The sequence below is a fragment of the Aegilops tauschii genome, chromosome 2 (assembly GCF_002575655.3).
Source record: "Aegilops tauschii subsp. strangulata cultivar AL8/78 chromosome 2, Aet v6.0, whole genome shotgun sequence".
Lineage (NCBI taxonomy): Eukaryota > Viridiplantae > Streptophyta > Magnoliopsida > Poales > Poaceae > Aegilops > Aegilops tauschii.
Genome location: NC_053036.3, coordinates 565851241 through 565867842, shown reverse-complemented (window position 1 = coordinate 565867842; position 16602 = coordinate 565851241). Strand labels below are relative to the sequence as shown.

General features: G+C 48.9%; 2 protein-coding genes across 3 annotated transcripts; both read left to right on the top strand.

Moving 5' to 3' along the window:
* Positions 1–8507: 8507 nt before the first annotated feature.
* LOC109773564 (prefoldin subunit 2) lies at positions 8508–10535 on the top strand. The gene is made up of 2 exons (XM_020332256.3): positions 8508–8663; positions 9736–10535. Exon 2 carries the CDS (start codon positions 9771–9773, stop codon positions 10209–10211), a length of 441 nt encoding a protein of 146 aa, XP_020187845.1. The 5' UTR covers positions 8508–8663; positions 9736–9770; the 3' UTR covers positions 10212–10535.
* Positions 10536–13181: 2646 nt separating this feature from the next.
* Positions 13182–16087, top strand: LOC109773565 (uncharacterized). 2 transcript variants are annotated; one of them, XM_020332257.4, is made up of 6 exons: positions 13182–13647; positions 14554–14595; positions 14782–14847; positions 15138–15209; positions 15413–15570; positions 15775–16087. In XM_020332257.4, the coding sequence occupies exons 1-6, from the start codon at positions 13224–13226 to the stop codon at positions 15844–15846; spliced, it is 834 nt and encodes a 277-aa protein (XP_020187846.2). In that variant the 5' UTR covers positions 13182–13223; the 3' UTR covers positions 15847–16087. The 2 variants fall into 2 exon arrangements, with proteins under 2 accessions (XP_020187846.2, XP_020187847.1); XM_020332258.4 differs by having other exon boundaries at positions 13367–14464.
* Positions 16088–16602: the final 515 nt, after the last annotated feature.

Genomic DNA, 16602 nt, shown 5'->3' with positions numbered 1-16602 from the left:
TGGAGAGTGCCGGGATGATGAAGATGGCCACCGGTGAGGGATCCCCCCCTCCGGCAGGGTGCCAGAACAGGGTCCCGATTGGTTTTTGGTGGCTACAGAGGCTTGCGGCGGCGGAACTCCCGATCTATTCTGTTCCTCGAAGTTTTTAGGGTATATGGATATATATAGGTGAAAGAAGTCGGTCAGGGGAGCCACAAGGGGCCCACGAGGGTGGGGGCGCGCCCAGGGGGGCAGGCACGCCTCCCTGCCTTGTGGCCACCTCGTTGCTTCCCTGACGTACACTCCAAGTCTCCTGGATTGCTTCCGTTCCAAAAATAACTCTCCCGAAGGTTTCATTCCGTTTGGACTCTGTTTCATATTCCTTTTCTTTGAAGCACTGAAACAAGGGGAAAAACAGCAACTGGCACTGGGCTCTAGGTTAATAGGTTAGTCCCAAAAATAATATAAAAGTGTAAAATAAAGCCCATAAACATCCAAAACAGATAATATAATAGCATGGAACAATCAAAAATTATAGATACGTTAGAGACGTATCAGTGCTCTCGGCGCGGCGTGGTCAACGTGGTCAAGGAACGGCTTCCATCGGACGTGGACTGTACGTGGAGAGGCTGACAGCTGGGTCTACGGCCGCAGCAAGGAAGTGCCTCCTTATTACGCGCAAAATAATTATTCCTCCACCTGACAGCGGGGACCCACCGGACGGGCCATCGTATTTCGTGAAAAAAAATGTTTCCCCCTGACTGTTGGGACCCACCAGGTACATCTTCACAGGCAAGGAAGTGCCTGACAGTCGGGACCCACCTGGTCGAAGCGTACGTAGCGTTGTCATTCTGGTCGCGAACGTGTACGTACATACTGGTCGATGTAGAGGCGCGCACGTGTCGTAGTAGAGGCGCGCACGTAGCATGTACACGTACGTACAGCGGCCAGTGTGCAAGAAAGCAAATACGGCCACATACGTACATACGGGAAGGGTTTCGAACGGCTACTCGCGCATATGTACGGCCAGGGCTCGTGTACATGGCTGGGTCGGAACGGAGAAACTGGAGCCAACCGGCTGGGTCGGAACGGAATGCGTCGTCGTGTTCATCGGGAGGGCTTGGACGGAACAGCCAATGGAAACGAGGCCTGGCGTACCACAGAACGGAGGAAACAGCCTTGTGTTTGACCGGCCACGTTCGAAACGGGATCCTGTTCATCGGGAGGGGTCTGGCGTACCGCAAAACGAAGGAAACGGACCTCCTACGGTCGAAACGGGGGTCCTGTTGATCGGGACGGGTGTGGTGTACCGCAAAACGGAGGAAACGGACTTGTGTTGGAGCGCTACGGTCGAAACGGGGGTCCTGTTCATCGGGAGGGGTGTGGCGTACCGCAAAATGGGACTCCACGGGATACTGTTCATCTCCACCGTCGACCCCCTCCAGCCTCCACAGGCTACTGTTCATCCACCGTCGACCTCCTCCGGCCTCCACCTGCAACTGTTCATCCACCGGCTCCTGTTCATCCAGCCTCCACCGCGCGCTACTCCACCGGCTACTGTTCAACCAGCCCTCTCTACGGGCTCCTGTTCAACAACCCCTCCACGGGCTACTGTTCATCCAGCCCTCCACCGTCTACTGTTCATCCTGCCCTCCACGGGGTGGTCCTGTTCATCCAGCCCCAACCGGCTCGATCGATCGGGGTCCTGTTCATCCAGAGGCAACACCACGGGGTCCTGTTCATCCACCCCCACCGGGAACTGTTCATCCAAACCCCCCAGCAACGCTCACTGTTCATCCAGAGGCAGCATCGATCGGCTTCAGTTAGCAGCAGTAGCGAAGGAGTCGCTCAATCGGGTTCAGTTAACAGCCATCGATCGATCGCTCGGATTCAGTAACACGTAGCCTGCAGTGCAATCGCTCGGGTTCAGTTAGAGCCCAACGCCTCGCTCGGGATCAGTTAGAGCCCAACGCTTCGCACCCACGCGCGTGCATGTACGAGAGAAACGCGCATTGCTCGGCCCCGACCACCCACTGTAACCGGGAACACCCTGATATTTTCCTCGCCCTTGCTTCTACTACATTTTTTCCGTCATGGACGGCCCAAAGAATGTCATGCAGCTACGTCTCCGGCCCGCCCAGGACGAAAAGCCCATTTTCTGTCATGATTTTTTGTCATAGAAGTAGGACCCCACCACATCTATGATGATACCGGGTTTTGTCACAATTATCGTCATAGAAGTGTCATAAGTATGACAGAAAAAAATTCGTTCGGCCCAAAATGTCACGGATGTGTCTTTTTTTTGTAGTGTTGACCATTTGTCTGTGGGTGATAGACAGAGGCGTAATCGAGCTTGATGCCCAGATTGGCGCACCAGGTTTTTACTTTGTCGGCTGTGAAATTGGAGCCGTTATCGGTGATGATACTGTGCGGAACACCATAACGGTGTACAACGCCAGATATAAATTCTATCACCGGCTCGGATTCGGCCGTTTTAACTGGTTTGGCCTCTATCCACTTAGTGAATTTATCCACCATGACTAACAAATATATTTTCTTATGGCTTCCTCCTTTAAGGGGTCCAACCATATCCAGTCCCCAGGCCGCAAAATGCCAAGTGATGGGGATTGTTTGTAGGGCAGTGGGGGCATATGGCTTTGGTTGGCGAAGAGTTGGCATCCGACGCAACGTTGGACAAGGTCATGTGCATCTGCTCGGGCCGTCGGCCAATAAAACCCAGTACGGAAGGCTCGAGCTGCGGCGTGGTGCCCGCCAAGACCGGCGTGAATCTCAGCCAGGAGCTGTCGCCCCTCCTCCTCGGAGATACATCTTTAAAGGACTCCGGTAGCGCTTTTCTTATAGAGTTCTCCGTCGTGAACCTTATAGTCCTTCGAACACCGGACAATGCGGCGGGCCTCATTCTGATCCTCAGGAAGTTCCTTCCTACTGAGGTAGGCCAAGAAGGGTTCGGTCCATGGGGCAATGACTGCCATAATGAGATGGGCCGACGGTGTCATTTCGGTGGCTGAGCCGCCGATGATATCTGTGTGCTCGGAATCTGGAGTTTTCCTTGGATCCGGACTAGTGTCGTCGCTGTCCCCCTGCCACACCACGGATGGCTTGGAAAGTCTTTCCAGAAAGATATTAGGTGGGACGGGGTCGCACTTGGCGCCAATACGAGCGAGAACGTCCGTCGCTTGATTACTCTCTCGGGCCACATGATGGAACTCGAGCCCCTCGAACCGAGCCGACATTTTTAGGACGGCATTACGATAAGCTGCCATCTTTGGATCCTTGGCATCGAAATCTCCATTTATTTGAGATATTGCCAGGTTTGAGTCCCCGCGCACCTCTAGGCGTTGTATGCCCATGGAGACAGCCATCCGGAGACCATGCAATAAGGCCTCGTATTCGGCCGCGTTGTTGGAATCTGTGTATAGTATCTGGAGTACGTACTGAACGACGTCTCTAGTAGGGGACGTTAAAACGACGCCCGCTCCTAGCCCTGCCAACATTTTGGAGCCATCGAAATACATAACCCAATTGGAATATGTGTCATACTATTTAGGGAGTTCGGCCTCTGTCCATTCGGCGACGAAGTCAGCCAATACTTGGGATTTAATAGCTCGACGTGGTTTGTATATAATATCAAATTGAAGGAGCTCAATGGCCCATTTGGCAATCCGGCCCGTGGCATCGCGGTTGTTTATAATGTCGTTGAGTGGTACTTCAGAAGCCACCGTGATCGAACACTCCTGGAAGTAGTGTCGGAGCTTTCGGGATGCCATGAAGACCGCGTATGCTATCTTTTGATAATGGGGGTACCGGGATTTGCATGGTGTAAGGACAGTGGATACGTAGTATACTGGTTTCTGAAGCGGGAATTTGTGTCCATCCTGTTCTCGTTCAACGACGAGCACGGCGCTCACCACCTGATGTGTTGCCGATATGTATAATAACATGGGTTCGCCGACGTTTGGCGCGGCCAGGATTGGGTTGCTTGCTAGAAGGGTTTTTATTTCCTCCAGTCCGGCTGTTGCCGCGTCCGTCCACTCGAAGTGATCGGTTCGCCGCAGAAGGCGATAGAGTGGCAGTGCCTTTTCTCCCAATCTAGAGATGAAGCGGCTTAGAGCTGCCACGCAACCCTTGAGTTTTTGGACTTGTTTGAGGTCCGTTTGGCGTGGCCAGCTGAGACAGAGCTCGAATTTTGGCTGGATTTGCTTCAATTCCTCTTTTGGAAACGATGAAGCCAAGCAGTTTTCCAGCGGGGACGCCGAAAACACACTTTTCCGGATTGAGCTTAATGTCATACGCGCGGAGATTGTCTAATGTGAGACGTAAATCGTCTATTAGTGTTTCGACGTGCCTAGTTTTGATGACGACATCGTCCACATAAGCTTCAACTGTCTTGCCGATCTGTTTTTTCAGGCATGTTTGAATCATGCGTTGGTATGTGGCGCCGGCGTTCTTGAGCCCGAAGGGCATGGTGTTGGAGCAGAATGGCCCATACAGGGTAATAAATGCCGTTGGCAGCTTGATCGGACTCCTTCATTTTGATTTGATAGTATCCGGAATATGCATCCAGGAAACATAGTGAGTCGTGTCCTGCGGTAGCATCGATAATTTGATCAATGCGGGGGAGGGGGAGGGATCCTTAGGGCAAGCCTTATTGAGGTCTTTAAAATCGACGCACATGCGCCATGATTTGTCCTTCTTTGGTACCATCACCAGGTTTGCCAGCCAGTCCGGATGTTTTATTTCTCTGATGAATCCGGCCTCGATTAGCTTGGCCAGCTCCTCCCCCATAGCTTGGCGTTTGGGTTCGGAAAAGCGCCGCAGTGCTTGTTTGACTGGTTTGTATGTCTTTAATATATTGAGGCTGTGTTTAGCCAGCTCGCGTGGGATTCCAGGCATGTCAGAAGGGTGCCAGCCGAATATATCCCAGTTTTCACGAAGGAAATCCCGTAGTGCGGCGTCGACCGTTGGGTCTAGTTCTGCTCCAATGGATGCTGTCTTCTTGGGGTCCGTTGGGTGGACCTGGAATTTGACTATTTCTTCTGCCGGTTTGAAGGAGGTGGATTTGGGTCGTTTGTCTAAGATCACGTCGTCCCTATCCACCATAGAGCGCAGTGCGGTTAATTCTTCGGCCGCGAGGGCTTCAGATAATGCCTCAAGGGCCAGGGATGTGGTTTTGTTTTCGGCGCGGAGTGCTATGTCCGGATCACTGACAAGAGTGATTATGTCGTTTGGTCTGGGCATTTTGAGCTTCATGTACCCGTAATGAGGTATAGCTTGGAAGCGTGTAAAAGCATCTCGCCCCAACAAGGCGTTGTATCCGCTGCTGAAAGGAGCCACATGGAAGGTGGTTTCTTCGGACCGATAATTCTCCGGCGTGCCGAATACCACGTCAAGTGTGATTTTTCCCGCATACCGCGCCTCCCGGCTGGGAATGATTCCTCGGAAGGTCGTGCTGCTTTGCTCAATGTGGCTTCTGTTTATTTCCATCTTATGGAGTGTATCCTCATATATGAGGTTTAGTCTATTGCCGCCGTCCATGAGGACCTTGGTGAGTCGAAAGCCGTCCACGATGGGACTGAGGACTAATGCGGCTGGTGCTCGGACTGTCCTGAATTTTGGTTCGTCACCGGCATTAAAGGTTATAGTTGTGTCGTTCCAAGGGTTTATCGCGGCGATTTGACAGACTTCGGCGAGGTCGCGGAGTGCCCTTTTGCGCTTATTGTTTGACGCGAATGTCTCGAAGACCGTCAATACTCTGGGGTCGTCGTCTTCTGGAGGGTGTTGCTCTGGGGTGTTTTTGGTGAGGATGTCCTCGCCGCTCTTGGCTACCTACCGGAGTATCCAACATGCTCTAAGGTTGTGGGTTGGTATGGTGTCCGGTGTTGTGTGTATTTTGCATGGGCCATCGAGCCATCCCTCCAGAACGGTTCCGTGCCGCGTAATGGGTTTATATTTCTTGGCTATTGGACTGGGCGTGCCACGGGGATGCGCCCTTTTCACCTGGACCAGCGGTTGAGTTGGGACCGATGGCTCCCAATAAGCTGCCTGATCTTTCCAGGCGCTTTCCATTGTGCTGTACTTCTGTGCGATAGTTGCCAAGTCAGCGAAGTGTAGTATGCGGCGGCGAGTAATGGCGTTGAGGATTCCTTCGTTCATGCAATTGTTGCATAACGCTGATATCGCGTCCTCGTCGCGGCAATCTTTAACCTTGTCCTTGACAAGGAGGAATCTGGCCCAGAAGTGGTTGACCGTTTCCTGAGACTGCTGTTGTATGCTCATGAGAGCGCTTATGTCTGGGTGGGTGGGTGGAATTGGATCCGGACCCTGACCCGATCGATGATCCGGAGACTGAAGGTCTTCCAGACTTAACAGTCCGGGCCCCAGAGTATCTTCTGGTTGCTTATGCCCGCCGTCCGATCCTATGTTCGGAAGGCCGGTCACCTCCTTTTGTTGATGGGTATCCGCTCTGCAGGGTCGGCGATCCAGACATAGTCCGTCTTCAGTATAGGAGAAGAGTCGCCGTCTTGCTCCTCGGCTACCGCTATCTGGTGGGTGACCGGTGGACATTTGATTTCTCTTTGGTCGGGTTTAAGCCCGATCCGATCATAATCTGTGGCGATTCCCAGGGCGGCGATGCGATCAAGGAGCTCGTTTAAAGACGAAAACTCCGCCGGATCCATCTGCTTGGAGTGTTTGGGGTCGATACGAAGAGGATTTTCGATGGCCTGAGAGGTCATCGTCGGCTTAACGGCTGAACGGGCGGTCATGGTAAAACCGCCCAGCTGGAGGGTTTGGCCTGGGGCCAGTTCTCCTTCGGCGGTGATATTGTCTTTAAGGACGAGGCGAGTCATCGATCCTGTCGTCGACGGCATAGTGGAACTCTCAATGAAGCACCAATGTCGGTGTCAAAACCGGCGGATCTCGGGTAGGGGGTCCCGAACTATGCATCTAAGGTCGATGGTAACAGGAGACAGGGGACACGATGTTTACCCAGGTTCGGGCCCTCTCTATGGAGGTAATACCCTACTTCCTGCTTGATTGATCTTGATGAATATGAGTATTACAAGAGTTGATCTACCACGAGATCGAGATGGCTAAACCCTAGAAGTCTAACCTGTATGACTATGGTAATAAGTATATCCTCTCCGGACTAAGTCCTCCGGTTTATATAGACACCGGGAGGATTTAGGGTTACACAAGATCGGTTACAAAGAAAGGAATCTACATATTCGGTCGCCAAGCTTGCCTTCCACGCCAAGGAGAGTCCCATCCGAACACGGGTGCAGTCTTCGGTCTTCGTATCTTCACAGCCCATGAGTCCGACCCATGGCTAACAGGCCGGACGCCCGAGGACCCGTTAGTCCAGGACTCCCTCAGGGTGCTTGAACCCAAAGATAAGACCCTCAACCAAAATCCTCATGTATTCCACTATTGCCACTCAATTTCTCAGGTTTTCATTGTCTCGGTACTTATGAGTTTTTTCATCTAGCACTACCGAAGTCCGAGTTTGTGGCCACAACTACTACCTAAAAATAGTTACTAGGAGTAGTAATGGGTCTTTTTTTAGACCAGCAGTTGGGTTTTAGAGAGTTAATTAACAATGTAAAACTAGGTTGTGGAATGGGGCTACAGAGGAGGAGGGGAGCACAAAGAAGGAGGAGCAAAATGAGAGACAAATACATTCTTTTTAAGACGAGCGGGTGATTTTTTATTTTTTTTGATTGATGAAACACGAAGGACTCCAGTGAAAACCATACATTAAAAGAAAAAAACATTCAAAAGGCATTGTATATAACTACGAAGAAATACTCGCTAGTATAATGGAATGACAACAGGATATAAAGCTAATGAAGAAAAAAAAATCAAAAACCATACTTGTCACCTTATTCCTTCAATTGCATTGTCGCTTATCAAAGCTCGAAACTTGCACTAAACCGATGGTAAAACCAAGGGACATTTACAAATGCCTTGAAGACCATAATTGACACTTGCCAATAAAAACAAGATCTGATAACTGCTCAAGAAGCATCGTTTAAGAATTGCCTCAATTCAAAGAATTGATGAAACCAAATCAATATTATGAAACAAAACAAACAAAGATGTTGAAGTCACCGCACCAAAAACCAGCCATCCGTTTTTCTTTACTGACACACCAACTAAATCAGCGCGAGGCCAGTTTAAAGTATCTCTGTGGTCAATGGTATTTTTCTTTTTTAAAATTCATGGTGAACAATAACTGAACCATGTTTTAGGCTTATTTTTAGAAAAGTTATGGGATCAGTTGACCCCACATCTAACACGTAGCTTCGCCGCTGAACTAAATTATGATCCGTGGAGAATCAATAGATCTAACACCTACTTCCTCCGTTTCAAAATAGATGACCCAACTTTGTACTAAAGTTAATACAAAATTGGGTTATCTATTCTGAGACGGAGGGAGTAGCTCTGTCTCTCCACTGGATCGACGTCGTTGAAATAGAAAGAGCCCCGTGATCAGGTACCAAAAAGTAGGAACCCCTAAGAAAAAAGGTTACCAAAACATAGGAAAGCAAGAACACACTGAGCCAAGGAAAACAATAGGGTTCTCTCACTCACGAACAGAAAGGAGGCGGCGGCGTCGGCGGCGGCGGCTGGGAGATCTCGCATCGGCGGCGGCGCGCGTGAAGGTGATTCCTCTCTCTCCGTCCTCTTTCCTTTCTTTCTCTCGAATCGGGGCCGGAAGGCAGCGCCGGACGGCGAGCTCCTCGCTGTTGCCCGTGCTCTCTCGTCCATATCCGCCCTCTCTCTGACCGCGGCCGAAAGGTACTGCGCGCGCTGCTTCCTTCCCCTCTGACGGCAAGCAGCTCGGTTCCGGGGAGACGAGGAGGGGTCCGTGCCCTGGCCCGGAACGGCGCCCGGTGGCGGCCGGGCCTGGATCGGCGTCTCCCCTGTCTAGGCCTCTCTGTCCTTAGTCCTCTCAGATGCGCGCGTGCATCCGCAGCGAGCAGGAAGAGCTGCTGTTGCGCGACGGGCGGGCCGCTAGGTCATCTCCACCGTTGTCAGGCAGATGATCCTAGCGCTCGGGGAGAAGGATTTCGTGCCGATGTTCTGAAATAGACGAATTGGGGCGCAAACTCTTGATAGATCTCGAACCTCGATCTGGATCGGGTTCCGAAGCTCAAGGTGTCTGGTTGCTGGGTAGGGTTGCTATGCTGCTGTTACAGGTTTTCTCGTAATTTATTGTGCCAAGCAGGACTGCAGAACAACAGAAGTAATTATAGTTCAAGCAGATGAAATAGCCCAAAATAGCTAGGTGTTGCCTTGTAGTTGAATCAGTCTGACAGTGTCTGTACCAGCAACTTTTCAAACTTAGTCAGGGCAGCATTGTGTATGGAATGTGTAGAAAGTTTATGACTGGATGGATACTTTATATATTTCCTGTGCAAACATCAGCTTTCTCTCGTGGTATTTCTGGAAACACTCCATTGGTTTGCTTCAATACACTTTTCAAGATTGCTCGCTGTTGGTATGCTTCAGCAATACGTTTGCCTTTGATGCCCTTGGTAATTTTCTTTCTACAGCAGTATATTTGTCTTTTGAGTGTTAAGTTATGGTGATTATTGCCAACTGTGTGTATGGATTATTATTTGTTTTCTTTGCTTCCTGAAAAATTATCTCTTGAGACACTTCACTTGGCTACGCTGCAATGCACTTTTACCCAGTTTTGATTCTAAAAGAATGTTCATTTTCTCTCTGCAGGTTTCTTTCCTTGCTGTTAGGGCATCACAAGGAAAATGGCAAGCAGAGCAGGTGGCGACGGCAAAGAACCCATAAATGAGCAAGTAGTTGCAAATACCTATGCCAACATGCGCACTGAAATGAACCAGCTCTACACCAAGATCACGGAGCTGGAAATGGAAGTCAGTGAGCACGCCCTTGTGATTGGCGCAATAGAGCCCCTGGACCCCACAAGGCGTTGCTACAGGATGATTGGCGGAGTCTTGGTTGAGAGGACCATCAGGGAAGTCTTGCCCGCCGTGCACCGCAACAAGGAGGGCCTTGAAGAGGTCGTCGCTCGCATGAAGGAGGCTCTGGAGAGGAAGAAGCAAGAGATCACCGAGTTTGAGCTCAAGTACAAGATCAGGATCAGGAAGGGCGACAACAGCGCCAACGAAGAAGGCAGCATGAAGGAAGCCTCTGCCCAGGGTGTTCTTGTTGGCCCTGCGGGCCAGTAGAGCAGAATGGCAGGGCAAGGAGACTTGCACAGTTCTTTATCGAAGCCAGATTGCTTGTTACCGGATGCCAACCTGACAGTGATTGTGTGTTTCTGGGTGCAGTTTATCATGCTACACCTATGCAGTACTGTTGAATCCTCGCGTGTAAAACTAGAGATTATGGTAGATCAGGACTCTGTTCGTAAACTGCAGATTTTGCGCTGGTTGTGTCATGACTCGCGTGTCTTTTGTCTCCCTTATGTTGTTGCGCTTCAGAACTTTTCTGTCTGTTGATGACATGTTTCGATTCAAGATGAGTTTCAAAGAAATTTTACCGCACCGAAATGTTAAGGCGTGTTGGCAAAAATACCAGATGGATACATTTTTCTTCTTGATCAGAGTCGGATAGGACCCGATCAGGCTTTCCATCTAAGCCATATTGGCTTGCTGAATTATCGCTTGCAATACCTTGTGTGTGAAACCTTGTTGTACTAGGTTATGTGCAGTTCCTAGTGTACTTTTTCTTTATCTTTTTTGCAGAAGATTTATTCATAGATTATGCAATGTGGCTTTCCTTTGTGTCAAGGAAAATGATGGTACCTTGCTACTTCCTCCGTTCCAAAATAGATGAGCAAACCGACGGATCAGCACCAAAGAAGCAACGTGTAGAAGATACTCTGGTTTTTTAACAAACATAAACCAAAGAGACTGCTGATAAACCAAAAGAGTCGCCGCCACCGAGGTCAGCACTAGGTTTTCATCCGGAACAAGCCAACGAACACCCGACGCGCCCGCATCCAAATCCCCGCGTACAAGCCGAGCCAATCCCATCAGCTGAAGCTCACAAACTAAAAAAAAAAACGGAAGCACACCGCGCAACCATAGCAGCCAGTCACAGGACGACACCTCATGTTGCCGAGCCGCTGCCCGCAACCCGGCATCAGGTCTGCGCACATCGGGGCAACCCAGAGCGACGCCTCCACGACGCCGTCCTCGGTCCGTGGCTCAACAGCACACCACGAATCCGCGACGGCGTCTTCGGATATTATTCTCCTCCTTGAAGGTGCCACCGTGGAACTCCGACCTCTCCGTCGCCCCAAATCACAATTTATATTAGAAGTGTAACACCGACCTCTTTATCGCCACCATGGAACATTTTCTTACAAAGCGAACATTTTTCCATTTTTGAAAAAACTGAACAATTTTTTTGAAATTCCAGACAATTTTTTAAAATGTAAAAAAATTAAATTGGCGAACAATTTATTAAAAAGTGAACAAATTTTGAAAAACATAAACCATTTTTTAAAGCGTGTTTCACTTTTCAAACACTTACTGAAAATCGTGAACAAATTTCAAAAGTCTGAACAAATCTTAAAAACATGAACAAAATATTATTCGGAACATCTCTCAAATGTGAATAAAATTTTTGAATTTGGAACTTTTTCTAAACAGCAAAAAAAATCAAAAAACTGAAATATTTGAATTTATGAAAGACACAAAAAATAGAAAAGGAAATTGGAAAAGTGAAAAATAAAGAATAAGAACGAACGAAACATGAAAACCTGAGAAAACCAGAAAAAACCAATAGAAAAACAAACTAGACAAAACACCGGTTCAGGAACCTTCTAGAGGTTCCCAAAACCGGTAGAAAAAAACTGTACAGAAAATACAGACGCTAGCTAATGGGCCAGCCCACTCCGTCGCTCGCTTGCATATCCGTGTGCGAAGCCTCGACATTTATGAGGCATTGAGCGTCCTATAGGGTTTTCCGTCTCGCTCCTCCCGCCTGTGTCCGGGCTGCGAAATTCCGAATATCCGAACCGAACTGACCCGATTCGATAATTCACGTCCCCGACACGAAGTAAAATGGGTCTATACTAGTCCAACTTCCCCATTCGGTCGCTGTCCATATATACATATCATTTCCTCCCTATCGTCCCCATCCCTAGCCCAACCCCCAGATCGCTAGCGCTGCCAGCGTCGTCCTCATGGATTCCTCCGCTCCTGAGAAGCCCTCCTGCTCGGCAGAGCATACCTGCGTGGCGTGGCTCCGGCATCGGCAACCCCTCGCCTTCCTCTTGGATCAAGGTTTCTGATAACCCACAAGTGTAGGGGATCAGTTGTAGCCTTTCTCGATAAATAAGAGTGTCGAACCCAACGAGGAGCTAAAGGTAGAACACATATTCCCTCAAGTTCTATCGACCACCGACACAACTCTACGCACGCTTAACGTTCGCTTTACCTAGAACAAGTATGAAATAGAAATACTTTGTAGGTGTTGTAGGATATGTTTGCAAGATAATAAAGAGCACGTAAATAAAATCTAGGGGCTGTTTAGATAAAGAAACAATTAAGATAGTTTTAGTAGAGAGATTTTTGTCACAAGAAAGTTATTTGTCCCTGGGCAATCGATAACTAAACCGGTAATCGTTATTGAATTTTATATGAGGGAGAGGCATAAGCTAACATACTTTCTCTTCTGGGATCATATGCACTTATGATTGAAACTCTAGCAAACATCTGTAACTACTAAAGATCATTAAGGTAAAACCCAATCATAGCATTAAAGTATCAAGTCCTCTTTATTCCCATACGCAAACAACCTACTTACTCGGGTCTGTGCTTCTTTCACTCACGCCACCCACCATAAGCAAATCATGAACATATTGCAAACCCTACAACGGGGATCCCTCACACTTGCGCGACACGAAGAGCACCATAGGACAACACCAATAATAAAATATGTAACTCAAACCAATCACGATCATTAATCAACCCATAGTATGGACAAAATAGATCTACTCAAACATCATTGGAAAATATTATATAGCGTTGAGCACCATGTTTAAGTAGAGATTACAACGGGGAGAAGATGTGTTACACCGCTGCATAGAGGGGGGAGAGTTGATGATGACGGCGGTGAAGTTGTTGGTGTAGGTCGCCGTCACGATGATGGCCCCGGCGGCGTTCCGGTGCCACCGAGAGAGAGGGGGAGAGAGCCCCCTCCTTCTTCTTCCTTGGCCTCCCCCCTAGATGGGAGGAGGGTATCCCCTCTTGTCCATGGCCTCCATGGCGGCGGAGGGGCGGGAGCCCCTCCGAGATTGGATATCTCTCTCTGTTTCCTTCTGTTTCTGCACTCCAGATTCTGCCCTTTCACCGTTTCTTAAATTTCTGGAGGCGGCTTTGACTGATATCGAGTTCTCCGGAGCGTCAAGCACAACGTTTAGTTCTGGGGGCGGAGATGTGGCGTCCGCAACCCCGCCGGCCGTCGTCTCGTACACCCCCATCCAGTCCATCCACCGCGGTGGCACGGCGGCATCCTGCGTGACAATCAGTTCTGGGGGCGGGGGGGCGGCGACGAGATGTCGGTCGTCGTGTCGAGTTGCGCCGTGCAGTCTTCACGTCATGGCGGCCCGGCTCCAGCAAACACCACCACCCGCGTTGGCTGGAAGCGCAGGTACCTGCTGAATCTCTGTCGCCTGCTGAGTCGGCCGGCGACTCCGGGAAAATCTTCGATGCTGTGTCTTGCAAGATGGGCGCAGCTCGCCGTGCACAGTGTTCAGGATTGGGTTTCGTTGACGCCGGGGGAGGGGATGGCCCAAAGGTGTGAGTGCGTTGATTTAATTAAGTGCGTCAGGGTGTGGTTGGGGGGTTGGTTTCGCTCGACCACGTGTGCCCATCTGTGTTCTGACATGAGGTACATCCAGACTTTTTACCGGCCGACCGCTGTACATAACAGCCCGGGTGATTTATTACATCTAATGGAATATTACATTAAAGTGGCGATTACATGTAGTTCTACTTCACCCACGTTGCACAGTCCTGCTAAATGCACAACATATGATTCAAGCGAGGGATATTGGGATTCTAACGCGAGATGCTTGTGCATGTTTGAATGATGACGTGCAAACGACCAGGAGCATGGTCCTTAAATACATCCATGGCGAAAAGTGTTTACGTTATATAGTGCCTCAGTGCAACGGTAATATTTCGTCCTCTCGCCCTGCACACGGACAGTGCTCTGCAGCGTGTCTCAGTTTTTCTGTCAGCGCATTGTTCTTCGAATACGCGAAATACTCCAAGTAGCACGTCTGGCCGCTACTAATCGCAACGCTGTGCCAGCCGTCGATGCGCTGCGTGCAGCTGCCGCTGCGTGCAGCGATGCACTTCTCGAACTAGACCTTTCCTCAATCCTGCTCTTACTGGTTCTTGCTCACTTCTGAACATATCCACATTGCTTGCTTTTTACAGACGTCATATGAGTTCAAAAATTGGTACGATAACCTCTGTACTTGCAAAGATCGTATATACGATTAAGCACATCTGTGATGGTTATTAACCATGTGTTCCAATCAATGGGCAGAGTCGGCTGACGAAGCAAAGGAATTGCTGGCGGATCTCCTTGGTAAACACCAGCGTCTCTTCATGGTCTTTTGTTCATTATTAGGACCTTGTAACTCAAAAGCTTCCAGAATACAAGAGACCTGATCTACTTATATTGTCCCGCTGTTTGAAGAAATCAGATGTGATTTTGTATATATATATATATATATATATATGGGAACTGATGAAATTTTGGGATGACCTTCAGATGAAACTGTACGATCTGGCTTTCAAACGTTATCCTCTGTTCCGAGCCATCCACTTGAAAATGAAGGTAAAACCTTGCTTGTGTTTTGTTCACCCGTAACAAATTTCATGGTCAAAGTTGTTGTTTATATTTTACCTTCTAATATCATAAAATTGATTGTGGTTTGGGCGTGCTGTTGGATTGTGGTCAGAATCAGTGCTGTTTGAATTTCGAAGTAATAATTCTGCGCTACAAATTATAGAAGCAAAGTTCATGGTCAAATTTTTGATTTAATGTAGCTGCCATTTCAAACTGCCCAACTTGTCGTGTTAATTCATAACTGCAGTCGCTGTTTCTAACTCCCAAACTCATCGCAGGTGCTCAATTCCTCCAACCCATCCCAGGCACCTTCACAGAAGCTAAAACTTCTTGGCCATCGACAAATGCAGGTAAATTAGTTGAACCTCTGCTTGGTTGATCTCTTGTAGTGTTAGTTCTTACTAACACTACCGCAAGCGACCCTTCTTACACTAATAAAAAAACATTGATCTTATCATGGACTAATCGAAATAAACGTTCACCTTCGGTCCTGAAACATTCGCTGTTAAGAGAACATTGTCATAATACTTAATCAATCTTCATTCTGGTGCAGGCATGAGTAAGCATGAGGGCGAAGCAGGTTGTCACAGCATCACTGCTCGCCAGGATTCAGATGGGAGAAAGAATTCAAGGGATGAACTTGCAACGGCTGAGCAAGACCGTGATTCAAAACGGCAACGGTCAAATGGGGCGCCTGGTGAAGCAACTCTGGTAAGAATAAGACAAAGAGTTCGGTGAACAGTCACTGGGCTTAGTAGGTTTCCTTTTACGAATATATAGATTCATTTAACTGGTAAAATCCATCCTGAAGCCTGAAGGCAGCTGGTGCTGCAGGGATCGCCCTGAAGCCTGAAGTTACTGACTGTCTCGGATGATGTTCGTTAACAGGCGCGGTGCTTGTCTTTGCGCGTGCAGGTGATGCCAGGGTATTGTGCTGTGGAGAATTTCAGCGCCAAGCCGAGTGGTGGAGAGGCGGCCGCTCCATGAAGTACACATTCTGCTGGAGCGTTTGGCTGACCCGTTTCGCTGATCGTTTTCTCCTGGAACTTGTGACAATGTTTCTTTATGATGCAACTCTGTTACCAAGTACTAGTGCTTGTGTTGGGACTAGTGTCGATCACTTATGCCACTAAAGTATGTAAGCTGCTGAGTAATGGGTGATGCTATGGTGTACTGTAATGATGAGGATTTATTGCTGCTGGAATGGGAAGATCTGTGTTGCGTCCCAGGTTCCTGTTGTTGCTAGTCCGCTCTTTAGATTTTGGTTAGCTGCTTCTCTTGGATTTCTTCTAGTAATGGAAATTGGGGGATCTTTTAATAAAAATACAGAGTAGAATGTAAGCTCCTGTTATTCGGAAATACTAATGCCCACATGTGTGGCAGTTTGCAACTCGCCCACACGCGTGCATCATTGTCCAGTGCAGTTTGCACGAATCTTGACACATTGAGGCAGAATTTGCATGCCACGTAGGACGGGGCTGGTGTATGGGCGTTGGAGAGTTTGCCCACACGCCCCGCACCATGCTGTTTGCCAGCTGCGTTGTGTGGGCAAACTTGTTTCTGCCCACACAGTCATCACCTAGTCCATTCGCGTGTGGGCGAACTGCTTTTTGCCCACACGACACTCCTACGTCGTGGATGGCAACTGCAGTCATGCGAATGTGGCAACTAGGTAAACACACATGGCAACTGTGATTCTTTGCTAGACGACAACTGCAGTTGCGCGTTCGTGGCAACCAGATA

Coding starts and splice junctions, on each gene's coding strand:
- LOC109773565 (XM_020332257.4), top strand. CDS start 13,224: ATGGGAGGAGGGTATCCCCTCTTGTCCATGGCCTCCATGGCGGCGGAG. Junction 13,648..14,553: donor CGCGTTGGCTGGAAGCGCAG/GTACCTGCTGAA, acceptor ATCAATGGGCAG/AGTCGGCTGACGAAGCAAAG. Junction 15,571..15,774: donor CGCCTGGTGAAGCAACTCTG/GTAAGAATAAGA, acceptor TTGCGCGTGCAG/GTGATGCCAGGGTATTGTGC.
- LOC109773564 (XM_020332256.3), top strand. CDS start 9,771: ATGGCAAGCAGAGCAGGTGGCGACGGCAAAGAACCCATAAATGAGCAA.